This window comes from Octodon degus, unplaced genomic scaffold (genome assembly GCF_000260255.1).
Source record: "Octodon degus isolate 3935 unplaced genomic scaffold, OctDeg1.0 scaffold00139, whole genome shotgun sequence".
Taxonomy (NCBI): Eukaryota; Metazoa; Chordata; class Mammalia; order Rodentia; family Octodontidae; genus Octodon; species Octodon degus.
In genome coordinates this window covers 7174422-7189448 of record NW_004524715.1, presented here as the reverse complement: position 1 = coordinate 7189448, position 15027 = coordinate 7174422, and the positions used below count along the sequence as shown (strand labels likewise).

At 45.0% G+C, this 15027-nt stretch overlaps 1 protein-coding gene across 1 annotated transcript in view; it reads left to right on the top strand.

Annotated features, from left to right (window-relative positions):
- Ppm1h (protein phosphatase, Mg2+/Mn2+ dependent 1H) overlaps positions 1-15027 on the top strand; it is a 289195-nt gene that overhangs the window by 268067 nt on the left and 6101 nt on the right. Inside the window, exon 9 of the mRNA XM_004641643.1 lies at positions 3258-3409. Within this exon, the coding sequence (XP_004641700.1) occupies positions 3258-3409 (152 nt within the window). The remainder of the gene's footprint in view (positions 1-3257; positions 3410-15027) is intronic.

The following is a 15027-nucleotide window of genomic DNA, read 5'->3' as shown; positions in this document are numbered from 1 at the left end:
GTGGAACCGGGGATTGAACTCAGGTCCTTGCACTTGCCAGGGAAGTGCTTACTCCACTGAGCCATCTCCCTGACCCCTTCGTTTGATTCTTAAACATACTAAAATTTCAGAATAATTATTCGTGTGAAGACAGACACGTAACACAGGTGCCTACACATAGGATTGGTGTTGTTCTGGAAGCAGAGGGTGGCACGTAGCCCTTCCAGCCCTCCACCCACCTTTGTCACTCATGCACTCCTAATCCAGATTAACAGACACCCAAAGGAAAGGAGAAAGGGAAGAAAAGAGAAAGCCCAGGACAATTCCCTTGAGTGTTTAGATGTCACCTTCCCAGAAAAGCACACGTCTGAAGTGACCCTGTCACACTCCTTGTTCTTCTTCGCTTCTGTCACTGTGACTTGTATCTCCTGCTGGTGTAGAACTTGTGATCAGGCTCGTCACTGTGGGTCACCATGTCCCAGTGCTTGGCCCGTAGCTGGGACTCTTAAAACCATGCATGAAGGCAGCAGGAAGGCAGAGTCCGAAGGGCCCTACCCTTCAGCTGCTGAGACCAACATGGTCCTTGGCTTGGGTGCTTCAGCTTCCCATTGTTCCTGATGGTGCAAAATCAGTGCCCATTCAGTTAAATCTGTATTCAGAATTTTGTTCTTTTCCTGGGCTAGAAACATAGGCTAGGACGCTTTCTCACAATTCTAGTCAGCAGCAGCAGTGAGCCTTTCTGCCGGTCAGTCACACAGGCATGCAGGGGAGCAGCCAGCGCTTACACTGCACTGTAGTGCTCAGCTAACCCTGTTCCATGGGTTAGAAGTATTTCCATCTCATGATATTTCCACTGTACTGATGGGTTCATTTTATCGGGACACAACCCCATCATAAATCAGAGGACATCTGTGTATATGTTGCTCTAAGAAGGTGCAAGACTCCCAGGGCTCTTGTGGGCTTTTCCTCCCCTTCTTGGCAGATGAGGACGAGGGAGGGACCTCAAGGAATGATGAGCGTATTCCCAGCCTCCTTCCAGCAAAGGTGTTTGGGTATGCGTCCTGTCCCCCAAGGGGCCTGCAGAGACTCTTTCAGAGGCCTCAGTCCTTGGGGAGCCTCAGAGTCTGTTGGTTTGTTGTGGGACTTTTTAGGAACCTTAAAAAGCTATTTCAGGAATTGAGCCAGGACCTTTGGGAAAGTGAGAGTGGTCTGATGGGGGAAGCCCAGCCACAGCTTGTGGAGGCAAAGTTAGGGCCCAGCAGCCTGCAGGTCCTCGCAAGCCCTTGCAGCGAAGAGGCTGAGCCAGCAGTGGGGTAACTTGCTCAACAGTTCAACTTTTCTGAAAGCATTTTCACAAAATGTTCTGCATCACAGGTTAATGTATAAGACAGGAGCTATAAGTGGAAAGTTGGCAGAGTCCTTTGGAAATTGACTAAAGGGCAGGAAACAAAGGGTAGCAGTAAAAACCTAAAAGGATGTTAATTGAGTAGTGCCTCAGGGAATGGGGTTGCTACCAGCTTTTTATTATTTACATAAAAATTATGGGGAGAAGGGTATTGAAAGGGATTTTCAGTTAGCTAATGAAACTGCTTTACTGTGCTGTGAGTGGAAATGTGAACAGAATTAAGGAAGGATTTCACTTGTTGATGGACTTGGAGAGCAACATTGTCCAGCGTGTTCGTATGCATGAACACACAGTCGCCATAGTTTTTCGCCAGAGTTCTATTTGAGTAGTGGGCAGGACAACTTCTGCTTCAGTGACTCAACCTCTTGTATTTCTTGGGTCAGCAGAAAGGATTTCAGAGAGAACTTGGCCCCCTGCTCTCAGAGCAGAACTTGCAATTAAATGGATTGCTATTTTCAGACCTGACAACATCTCTGTTAGAAGGAGCTAGAAGACAAATGGAATCTTATATTTTACTACAGTATAAGATTGGGTCACCTGGGCCAGAGATATAGCTCATCAGCACAGCGCCTGCCTGCCTGCCAAACACAGGTCGTGAGTTCAATTCCCGGTACAAAAAAAAGATTAGACCACCTGACATCCACATCTACCTCCTGTTGCTTAATCTGTTCCATTCGGTGGAGCTCAAATTATCATACAAATAGGCCATAGACATGTACCAATATGAAGCTAACCGTCTCTCCTAAGTAACATAATTACATACTAGAAACAACACAGTGAACCATGGCATGAAGTTGGAGACCCTAGAATAGCATTTGCTGCCCTTCCCACAGCCTACTCTATGGAAGTCTTATCTGGAGTCAGAATCCACAGGGCGCTTGACTTCCTTATCTACAAACCTAGCCTAGGAGGAATCTTCTTTGCCATTCAGTGTGGTCTGTGGACCTGCGTGAGGCCTTGGCATCATCCTGGAGAACTGCAGACTCCTGCCCCCCCCCCAACTGCATCTGAGTCTGCCCATTAACCAGACCCCCCACTTACTGCTTTGAGAAACTCTGTTCTAACAAACCCCACAGCCATAGACAATAAAGCAAAGGTAGGGATCAAACATCAGACAGGACTTTATGGCTCAAGGGTAGAGCTCTGGCATCCCGGACATTCTATCTGCTAAAAACTGAAGTTCCCTCCTCCTGGTTTGTTTCATTTTGTTTCTTCCATGCCTTCTCAAGCATGGAAGCTTCACCCTTGATGAGCTTGTCCTTTGAGAGGATGTTCAGAGTCTGGATGGCACATATTCCCAGTGCTTTTCCATGGTGTGGGCCATTAACTAATTGTAAGGCAGGTACAGCAAGAAGGCTTTCAAATGAGTACATTAAATAATGTCTCCTTAGTCTCAGACTTACTAAGCAGATATGAAAGATTCTAAATTGGCTTTATCTCTACTACAGACTAACAACTCCTGTGTAGCAGGAAAATCTATTACTTTTTTTTTTATTTATCATACCTGGCACAAGGTAGGCCCTTCGTAAGTGTTTTTGGAATGAATATGCAAAGATGACAAGAAAGGCCCTGGTTGATGTTCCACGTAGAACAATATCCACTTGTAAGTCGTCATTCCATCTGTGGCAAGCATTACATTTCAGCTGATTCTTTTCTCATCAATTATTAAACCTCCCTCTTTGATTCATGCATAGTTATGTATTGGGTCCATATTTTGTACAGCAGGTTTCTCAATAGGACTGCCCTTGACCATAAAGCTTGATGTATAATCAAGTATCTTATACCTGACAGCCACCACAGTCAGGAATCAAATTTGTCAGAGACAAAAAAATTTTTTGTGCTCCCAATTTCTTAAGTTTCCCGTTCTTTTCAGGTAAGAGTCTATGACCTCTCCAAATATGAGCACGGAGCCGACGATGTGCTGATCTTGGCCACCGATGGACTGTGGGATGTTTTATCAAATGAAGAAGTAGCAGACGCAGTCACTCAGTTTCTTCCGAACTGTGATCCAGATGACCCTCACAGGTTTGTCACTGGTACAGCGGTGGGGCTGTCCCTTAAGCAGCGTTCCAGGGTGTGACTGAGACAAGAGCAATCATTCAGTTTCATGATTTTCAGCAGGGGCTGGGGTGATAGTTCATCGATCACACAGCAGAAGGAATACATAACTTTTTAGAGGTACCCTCTTGAACAATTAAAAGTCCTTTAAGGGCCGAGGAGATAGCTCAGCAAAATAAGCACTTGCCTGGCAAGCACAAGGTACTGAGTTCCATCTCTGGTTCCGCAAAAAAAAAAAAAAAAGTGCTTTAACTGAGCCAAGATACAGATAGTAAGTAATTTGGCATGATAGCTAATATGAAGTCTATCTTTCTCACATTCTTACTTCATACCCTGTAGTGTCTGGTCCTGCTGACAGGTGACAGATCCTTCCAAGCATTGACTAGCATCCATTGGCACATTGTTTCTTCTGCTTATATGAGGGAAAGGAGAGAAACTAACTTAGGTTTTCCTGTATAATATAATGGCAGTGTAAATTTCTTAATGCTAGAAGACTCTCAAAATAAACTGAAATCACCTCTGGAAAAAGGCAGCTTCAACTAGAACCCGTACAAGTTTCCATAAGAGCCAGCAGAAATAACCGAGACAGTAGTTCAATATGTAAATATTTCTTTATTGGGTTTAGCAAATTTACATACTTTATAACATTTTAAATAAGCATTGAAAATATGGGCAAACCTAAGAGACTGCAAAATGACCAAGCATATTTTTAAGATAAGGAAGGGAAACTTCCAGTGATGAACACTATAAAAATAGGAATTTAAAATTTGGTAAGTTAAACACCTTAGAGACAGTTAAAGAGAACACTGATGAGCTAGAATATCCACCTGAATAAATAGTGCAGACATGGCTCCAAAGGAGAGAAGAGAGAACATGAAGTGAAACTAGGAGACGAGGCAGGAGACCCAGGGTGTTCTACACAGAAATTCAAAAGGAAATATGATGGGAAAAAGAAAAGATTTGGATTTTTCATTAGTACTAAATCTGAGATTCCAAAAGCTCAGAAAAATCTTAGCCAGAGGAATGAAAAATAAAATTGTAAATTGTTAAGTATTTCTTAATGAAACAATTTTAAACCCTACTTCTTCAAAAATACTATTAAAAACAGTCGGAAAGAAAAGACAACATAGGGCCAGGGTTATAGTCCAGTGGTATAAGCACCATCCTGGCAAGCACAAGGTCTTAAGTCCCATCTCCAGTACCAGGAAAAAAAGAAAAAAAAAAAAGCAAAGAAAAGGGGCCAGGGAGATGGCTCAGTAGGATAAGCGCTTCCCTGGCAAGCATAAGGGTCTGAGTTCAATCTCCGGTTCCTCTGAAAGAAAGGAGGGAGGGGAGGGAAAGGGAAGGGAGAGGAGGGAAAGGGAAAGGGAGGAGAGGACTTAGGCAGACGCAGGGACCAGGGTTTGATCTCTAGGGTGCCATGCCAGCCCTACCCCCAGGGGTGCCTATAGTCCCAGCTCTGGGGAGGCTGAAAACAGGAGGATCACTACAAGTCTGATCTGTATAGTGAGATCCAGTCGACCCTGTACTAAATATATACATACGTACATGCATACATAAATGTAAGGTAGAATAAGACAAGAGAAAAAATTAAAATTCCTTCCTTCATTAAATAAACCAAAATCAAATCCAGGTAAAGTAAGACACATGTAAAATATAAAAATAAATACAAATTTTAGAACATAGCATAGAAAATATCTGACTGTCTTGGAAGAAGAAAGGATTTCTGTTTTTTAATATTTATTTATGCAGTTCAGGGTCTCACTCCGCAGCTCAGACTCGTAGTGATCCTCCTCTCTTAGCCTCCCCAGTACTGAGATTACAGGCATGTGCCAGCATGCCCGGTTTTGGTGGCCAGCACAGCATACCCCGGATTCTGGGGCATGCAGTACCAAGGATCAGACTTGGGTCCTTGCGCTTGCCAGGCAGGCACTTAGACCGTCAGGCTGTCTCCCCAGTCCCAAGGAAGGATTTCTGAAGCAAGATATAGAAAGCGTAATTTTTTAGATAGATAAAGTTGACTACAGTATAATTATAAACTTTTGTCCTTTACAAGACAGTATAAAGACATTAAAATGGCAATTCATGAACTGAGAGAAGACATTTGCACCTTGTATAACTGAAGAGAGAGAATTAGTCATTCTATATAAAGGACTCTCATGATCAATAAAAAAGACACAGGGAAGAAATGATTAGAAAACCAGACAGTTCTTATGCAGAAGAAGAGAAATAGCCAATAAATATATGGAAAAAAAATACCCTTAATACTCAAGAGAAATTTTTAAGAGAAATATTTTTTTAAATCATTGAGATATGTTTACTCCCTAGATTGACAACATTTTTAAGAATCCAATAATGGTAATAACAAGGCTGTTTAGAAACTGCAGGTGAATGTGTGCTTAGCAAGAAGCACCGCGGCGAGATGTACCAGGTAGGGCTGGACAGAAGTGTGCCGTACCTCAGCTGCTTCACCCCGAGGGTGTACCCTAGAATAATTCTAAAAGTGGAGTGCTCCGGCCACGTGGCATCGGCAACAGCTGGAAACTTGGTGGAAAGGGCAGTTCTCATGCCCCAGGCCGTACCCCAGCTGCACAACCACCAAGTCAGAACTAGAGTGGTAGGACGAACCATCCGTGTGAACAAACCACCCAAGTGATTGCGAGGCTGCTGTAGTGCTGGCCGGCCTCATCCACAAGGACATCCAGAGAACTGTTTTTCTTACAAAAACCAGGAGCAACTTACAAAACCAGCCATACGATAAACAACCAGAACAACAAAATATAGAATTTAGCCCCCAAACAGAATAAACCAAAGCTGTGCTATTAAATGTGAAGTGTCTCCAAAACACGTACAATCCCCAGTACCGCATGGGCCACCCCAGGTGCGTCGTGCCAGCCCTGAAACCAGGCGTAGTGGCGCACGCCTATAATCCCAGCACTGGGAGGCTGAGGCAGAAAGATCAATATAAGTCCGAGCTGTGTAGCGAGACCCTGTACAAATAAGTAAATAATTGTTTTAAAACATGTTGCGCTTAATAATCAAGTCATAGATGGTGAGAATGAGCCTGTTGACTTGAAATGAGAACCACCTACCACACGTCGTTTAGGGCTCCAGGTACGGAACTATAACAAAAAGCTAGGGAACTGACCAGACATGGCCAGATGCCAGGGTCACGGTCACCCAGGGAGAAGAGCAGCAGGGACTGGGGATGGAGATTTGAGGACGCCACAGGGCTTCTGAAACAGTTACTGGTGAGCTTCTGCTCCTTCAGCTGGACAGTAGGTACCCAGCTCCCATTAGTTTTAAAGGATGTGAGTTATAAAACATAACAGGGAATATAGTCTAATGGTTAAGAGCATAGAATCTGTCACCAAATTCCCTGAGTTCAGGATTTGACTTTTTCTTCCAGCTCTGGTGACCTTGGGCAAATTTCTTAATTTCTTGGAAAAGGGAATCTCCAGTACTAACCCTATGCTTAGCCATAACTGAAGGGCTTGACACAGAGCAGTGCTAGCAGAAGGGTTTATATTACTCTTGGTTGCATATATTCAAAAACTATAACAGATCTTTCCGTGGAAAATGTGAAGCTAAACTACTTTTCTCCTCCTAGAATTACTCGGTATAATTTTGCTCAGGTGCAGGGGAACTGATGGCACTATCATTAAAGATTCTTTTATTTGAATCTAAACGGCTTCTTTCTCCTTTCAAATTTTTAGTTTTAATGTCTGGTACGTATACTACTTAGCAACAATTTCATGTTGATTTTCTCTACTGTGATTATTTTTATAAAGTGTTGCAAAGCCAGCTGCCAGTTAAAAAACACTCAAACACTTTAAAAATTCCTCCAAGCTTGCCTGGTTTTGCCTACTATTCCATCTTTCTCCATGGCAACAAATCTGCCCACCAAGGGGGGCAGATCTGTACACTTTGGCCAGTGTACGCATGCCCAGCCAGAGCTAGCAGCAGGTGTCCGAGAGCACAGGTGCCTTCAAAAGTGAGGTCCCCAGGAATCTCCATGAAACAAAGAGGGTAGAAATGAAAAAAAAAACTTTTCATTTTGCTTTTCTAGGAAGGTGGCAGACTACAGCCTGAGAATCCTCTATTGGATGGATGGATGGATGGATGAATGATTAGTAAGAGATAGACTATCAGCTAAAGATCAGAATAATTCTGATTGATTCTTCAGATGAGAACAGAGGGTCTAGTTTGTCTTCTTTGATGAATCATTCCTATTCTGATTCATTTGCTTCTACAAGGAACTTGTAGGAGCCTAGGCCTGCTTGATACTCAAGAAGAAGCTGAAGTAAACAGACCTCATCTCTGCCCTCTTTATGAGTTTGTAGATGGGAACGAGTTACAGAAGCCACAGGAAGTTTACCTTATGGATAGTTTTTAAAAAAGAGAAGTAGGACAGGCCAGATAGCTCAGCAGATTAAAGCACCTGCTTAGGCAGACTCAGGGACAAGGGTTCAATCCCTGGCCTGCTGTGCCAGCTCCGCCCCCGAAGTGCACTGAGAATAGGTGCACTGAGACTGGGTGTGGTGGCACATGCCTCTAATCCCAGCACCTGGGAGGCTGAAAACAGAAGGATCACTACAAGTCCGATCTGTGTAGTGAGACCCTGTAGACCCACCCTGTCGACACTGTACTAAATACATTAAAATAAATAGGAGTGTGACGTAGATGAAGGGATCTCTAAACTTACACCTGTACGGGGTTGCATGAGACGAGAGGGGAGATAGGCAGGGCCAGATCATGTCTGACCTGATGAACTAGCCAGATTAAAGAATATGAAAATTCTTTATATAAAAGGAAGCCTGTAGTAATGAACCATTACTTTGTGTAAGTCATTCATCATGAATCATAGTCCATGGGAAATATTCTGTCCAATCTGATGGTAACAAACAATATGAAGATCGCTTTCCCACCTTGTGTGTGCCTTAGTAATTTAGGCCATAGTAGACAACCAGAAATTTAGTTTGTTTCCACCTCAGGACTTGTGTAGTGTTTTCGTTCACCTGTGTGGCACACTTGCAGGCATCTGTGTGTGATTTGGCAGGAGGGCACCGCTCTCGGGCCTGGTGCTTAGGATTAGTATGTCTTCTAGGAAGCCCATGACACTCAGGACTTGGAGCTGAGAGTCATCCTGATCTTGTCACAGAAGTGAAAGTAAAGTCACCCTGACTGGCTTTGGCCAAGCTGTAATGTAGATGAAAGCCCCTCTGTAATTCCGGAGGTTCTGTTACCCCTTCCTTGGCTAGAGGGTCCATTTCTCTGCAGATGTAGACCAAGGCTAGAGGTTTATCTGTGGATTCATAGGCCAGGAATGTGGAGAGTAGCAGGGCCAAGCGGGAGGGCTTGATCGAGGAAGTTAGGTCAGCCTGTTGTTTGATACAGACTGAGAAAGGAAAGATAAACTCTCCAGGGTGGAAAGTCCGAGGGAAAAGACAGTGAACAAAGCAAGGAAAAGGAACAACAAAACATTTCTGCATTTGAGGTTTCCATTTGGTCTGTTTTCCTCGGAGTTACACCCGGTTTTCCCAATTTTGTCTGGGAAGAAAGCAGGCAGAGGCAGGGCACAGACTACTAGTGACAGGCAGGAGTTTTGGGTTCCTTGATTATTGAGCATTAGTTTATGTTGTGTGTAAGTTTTCTTGTTTCTTTTCTTTTTCTTGTGTGCCCTAGTAACAGCCATTTTCAACAAAATGCCAGCATTGCCTTCCCTTGGTGACATCCTTCCCAAGGAGAAATTTAACATAGCATTCGCCCAGCCCTACCCCCGTACTTGTGAGGAAAGACATGATTAGCGTAAGGAGGTATCTTCCCAGTCCTGAGGAGCACCCCTCTACCAGGCGGGGATGGGGCAGTGAGCTCTGTGATCCCCTTGACCCTAGAGCATCTTATTAAGTTCTTTTGCTTTTTTTTTTGAACTACTTCAACAAAGAGACCAGAAAATTAAAGCAGGCTTTGTAGACAAGGCAGGATATGAGTGCAGTAGGTTTTTGTCTTTCTTTCTTCTTTCTGTTCTTTTTATTAGTGTTTGCCCTGAAGTGTAGTAGAGCTGGCAGTTCTTTGACTCTTTCCTGGGGTCATGAAGTGAACTGTTTATAGGAAAAACATCAGTCTAGCATTTGAGAGTGTGGCTAGTGGTGGTCATAGGGGGTCTGCATCTGCAGAGAGAAGGACCCTGTAGCCAACTAGACCTGTACAGAAGGTCTAGTTCCAGTGAGGTACTTAATTGTGACCTAAATATTCTGTGCAATGTGGAAAGGCCTGGAAGGTTCTTTCTGGGGCTAAATATCTGAGACTGAGTTCCCCTCTATTGAATGGGAGATTTAATGGCAGGCCCCCCCTGGGGACAACATTCAAAATGGAGGCAAGTATGTAAATATGCAGACAGGATGCTTAATATATTGTCAGAAAGGAATAAAATTGTTGACATTACAAAAGGGAAAGGAAGCGGGCAAAAACCAAGAGAAACTGGGTCAGAGAACAATTAGCCAATCATGAAAACATGGCATGGGATCACATTCTAAATGCTGGGGCAAAACTTTGTCCCAGTCCTTTATTTCCAAAAGACTGTCTGAGGGCACCTCAGTTTTTGTGCCATAGACCCAACCATACTCTTCTGTTACCATGACATGAAGGATTTTTTGTATGTATGTGCTGAGGATGGAACCCAAGACCTCAGCAGTCCAGGCATGTGCTCTGCCCGCGAGCTCCATCTCCAGCTCAGTCAAGTGTCTCTCTCTTTTTTTAATGTACAGGGTCTCACTACACAGATCAGACTTGTGATCCTCCTGTTTTCAGCCTGCCAAGCTCTGAGATTACACATGCACCACCATGCCCAGTCTCCTTTGCTGTCTCAATGCACCCCCAAGGCAGAGCCAGCATGGCAGGCCAAGGATGAACCCTGTCCCTGTGACTGCGTGAGCAGGCGCTTTAGTCCGCTGAGCTGTCTGGCCAGCCCTAGTCAAGCATCTCTTAGTGGAGTATGACAGCTATAAGCACTAGCAGACCATAACCTCCTTCCCCTGAGTTTGAGGAGCCTTCCCTTTCACATACTGGTTAGCTGTGGCGCTTGAGCGGGGAGGGGTTAATCAGTGGAAGGATAATGGTTAACCCCCCACCACCAGGGACAGCATACATTCATGCAGGTATTAAATACCAGTTTGTATGATACCAATAACATGAAATTTATGTTGGCAGAAGACAAAGGTTCTTTTTTCGAAATCTTTCTGTGAGTTAGCTAAACCTAATTTCTTAGTGCTGCCATATGGTTTTCAAAAGCCATACTTCAAATGCAAAATGGAAGAGTTCCTCCCACGCCCTCTGCCATATCACTTGCAGGTTTTAAGAACAAATTCGCAGTGTTTGATCTCATGTTTGAAGATGAGATAAAATCTTGCATTTTTGTTTCTTGTGCACTATTTAGCATATTCAGATCTGTGGGAATTTGGAAGTCAGCCTGAGATCCTGGCTGCCGCAGCCTCTGAGCAGCACACAAACAGGCCCGGCTCTCGCTCCTCAGCACTGCCGGAGCAGTGCTGTGCGGCCACTTCAGTGTGGTCACTTCAGAGCATGTCCAAGAGCTGGCCAGGAAGGACTGAGAAGGAGACCGTGTATTGTCTGAAATACTGCTGTTTGGGACTTGCACTAAAATAAACACTCACCTCCTAAGAAACCAAGGAACCAGTGCCAGGGTGCAGAAAAGCAGACGCAGCCCAGAAGGGGGGCTCGCCCCTTCCCAGGCATGGGGAGGCTCCCCCAGTCTGTGGCTCTCCTCAGTACTTCAGGGTACTCCTCCTTCATGGGGTCCCTGTACCCTAAGCCAGGCCAGAGCTGGTGGGAGCTGGGTTCCCAAGGTGTGAGCCTGTGGAGCCATCGGCCTCCCAGGACCAACTGCTCTTTCCAAGCTACAGACTGCCTATAGGCAACCCTGCCCCGCACCCACTCAGTCACCTCGGAGCCAGAGTTCCAAAGCCTGGGTGAGCTTTTTTACCTCTTAAATCTCCCAGGCCTGCCCCAAAGGCTGAGGATTCCTCCTCCTGTTCCCATCACATTGTATTACTGTCGGCAGATGGAGGCTGCCTTTTATATGCAAATATTTGGAACCCATTAATTCCCCAGTTCCTGCCACCTACCCTTCTTTATGAGACCCTGTCTGTACCCCCCAAAGGGCAAATACAAACTCCCACCCAACTAGAACTAGTAAAGATTATGAGTGTGGTTAGAGCCTGAGGCCTGAAATTGACTGACTTTTGACACGCTAACCCTGATTCAGATGTGGTCTTGTGGGAAACAGACTCTGAAAGAGGTAGATGACTTCAGGCAAAAACTCACAGGGAAGAGAGAAACATTTTTATATCTAATGAGGAAAATGAGAGCTGCCCTTTACTGTCCTCTGAGCATGTGGGCCCGGCAGCATGCTGAATGTTTTATGGAAAAATCTCATTTAGGTTTTGCAGGCGCCTTTGCGGTCTACACTGTTGTTATTCCAGACTCACAAGTAAGAAAAGAGGAGCTGAGTGAGGCTAAGGAATTTTTCCAGAGCCACCCGCCCATTTGGTGGTGGGAACCAAATCCAAGCAAGCCACACCCACCCAGTGGGTGAAAGATACCAAACTGACCCAGCCTGAGCGAACACACCCGAGAGGCCAGGATTTATAGGTCTCCTTCTGCCTAGCCTTCCGGGGGTGGTGGTGAGCTGAGCCTTGGGCTTCCCAGGCTTCTCCACCTCCTCTTCTTTTGTTTTGCTCGCCACCCCAGCTGTCCCTGGTCAGCCATGTCCCGTCTGAGCGCAGCCCAGCAAGGGCTGCCAAGTCCAGTCCTGCCCTGGCAGACCTTTTCTTTGAGCAGAGCTTTGCTGATCGGTATTGAAAGCTTCAGCCAGAGCACAGAAAAATGCTCTCAGCATTCAATCCTTGCCTCCCGGGAGACTGTTCTCAGGAAAGAGGAGCACCTCGCACTACCCCAGCAGTCCCCAGGGTCGCCTGGCTGCCTGCACGAGGGCCGCATTCTGTGCAGCATCCTGACTCCAGGCCCGCTCGCCAGAGCCCTCCGCCGACCTCTCCCCCAAGGTGAATCAGATTCCACTTCCCATCCCCCCTCCAGCTGCACCCTGTGCTCTGCCGCTTGTTTCCTGCCTGTTTCACGTCTCAACTCAGGTCTTCTCCCTCTGCCCAGCTATCTCCAGTGCTCACATGCCCAGTGTTCAGCCTCGGTGCCCAAATCACCAGTGTTCTCCCTGTTGCAGCATTAAGCAGTGAGGGGTTTTCCATTGTCTACCATGGAGGCAGACAAAGTAAGAGTGCGAAGGAGCAGCTTCCCCCCTAGAGAAAATCTGTTCTTGTATCAGCCTTAATAGAAAGCAGCCTTGCAAGTGATTCTCTGCCTGGAGCGGAGTGACTTGAATGTGGATGCTAATGAGCCCTGAGATGGCCAAGGGGCCAGCCTGGTTGCCATGGCCAGCCTGCCAGGGACCCGAGTGAATTCCTGGGGCCATGCTGAGCAGGTCAGTTTCTGAGGAATGATTCCTGCAAGTGACCTCGTCTTACTGAAACACCTTTGTCAACTCATTCTAGAGCCAGATTTCCCATACAGTAAGGCCGCATTCTGCTGCTCGCCTATGGAGTTCTTTTTTTTTTTTTTTTTTTTTTTTGGTGGACCCAGGGATTGAACTCTGGCCCTTGCGCTTGCCAGGCAAGTGCTTATTCTATTGAGCCATCTCCCTGGCCTGCTCACCTATGGAACACGGTGTCTTCTCAGGCTCCTTTGGTTGTCTGTTGAGACTCTTCTTGGACAGGGGAAGCCCAAGGGAAGGAGAGGTGTCTCGTGCAGTTGGGAAGCCCCAGGCCCAGCAGGCTGTGGTAAGGAAGGATGTCACATAGAAGCCTGGCAAGGAAATGTGAAGGAATCCCAGCTCATAAGAGCAGTGTGTGACCAGGAGGTCCAAGAGGTCTCAGAATGTTCCTTCAGCCCCTCCCCAGGTTGAGAACCCCGTAGGTTTTTGATGGGCATCACAGCAAAGAAACTAGAAGGAAAAAGGGAAAGGGGCTTTATTATCTTTGAGGACAAGGAGAGAATCTGGGGAAGATAAGGTATTCTCTGAGTTGGAACAAAGGAAGGCTGAGGCTTTTATGATCTTTTGCCCGGGGTGGAGTTTGAGGGGGATGTTAGGTATACATGTACTAATTAGAGGAGCTGATTGGGGTCTTCCCTGAGGCAGCGGGAAGGGGAAAAGGAAATTGCCCCCCTGGGCTCAGTTGGAGAAGAAGCAGGGAGGTGGTCTTGGGGAAGATGAGCTATTGTTTTGAGGGCTTCAGCCATATAAGATGATCACCATAGTGATTCAGCAATTCATACTAGGGCCAGAACCTATCAGAACCCATCCTGAAGCACACACGTACATGGGTGAAGGAAGAGCTGGATGGAACTGAGGTTTTGGAGGAAAGGGCTGAGTGCACTGGTGTTAGCGTCAAGTTGCTCCTGTGTCACGGAGATCCTCAGCTCCAAAGCTGTCAGCCATTAACCTATGCTAGCACTGTGAAAACCTATTGTGTCTTCCAGGAAAGGCGATTTTTAAAAATTTTTTTATTAATTTTAATGAGAAAGAAATAGCAGTGAGACTGTTTCAAAGCAGGTTAGTAGGACAGTTATAATAATTAATACATTTCATAATGTTGTCTTCATAGTTTTTCAGAGTACAAGATGCAAACATAATATTTTGTCTAAATATTAATACAAATCTCATTGAACTAAGAGAAAATAGTTATACATCTATCCTAACTCATATATATACACACACACACACACACACACACACATATGTATAACTACAAAATGTTCTTTCATTTACATTCCCCTTTTTTGTTTTATTTTGTCAGAGATGGGTGTTCCCTTGCTGTTAGAGAAACTGTATTTAGAGAAGACATTAAAGGACCTTTTCATACTTGATGCCAGTTCAAATATCGTAGGCACTTGAGTTCAGCAAAGTAAGTCAATGTAGTCCAATAGTCCAAAATAGTAGTGGGTTATCAGTGCAACTGGCAATTGTTAGAAGTTGTTGACTTGAACCTTTTACAACTCAGCATTAATATGGCATTACTTTTTATACCTCTTGGTTGTACTTTTCTGCTGGATGGTTAAGACCAAGTCGAAGCGAGACTTATATAATAATTAAAAATGTAATTTTTTGTATCTGACAAGGTCAGATCCCCTCAGGATTTAGCCTGAAACCATGTACAGCACCTTGTAGATCCTTTGTCAGTCAGCCATGTGGATGAGTCACGGCCATTGCTTGACCAATTTGCTCTCTGTGAGAGCCTGAGAGAATGTTTTCTCTCTGTGTGACTCTCCTTAGGCACATTGTACATCGTTGATCACTTTCCTCTATGGCCCCATAATCTCCTTGATCAGGAAATTTGGGACATCACTGAGTTACAGGATGTCACAGCACAAATTCTCTTATGTCCCGAGTCCTCACTGACTTTGTTGAAGAGCTAGGGCCAATATATATATATATATATATATATATATATATATTTTTTTAACTACAAAATGTTCTTTCATTTACATTCCCCTTT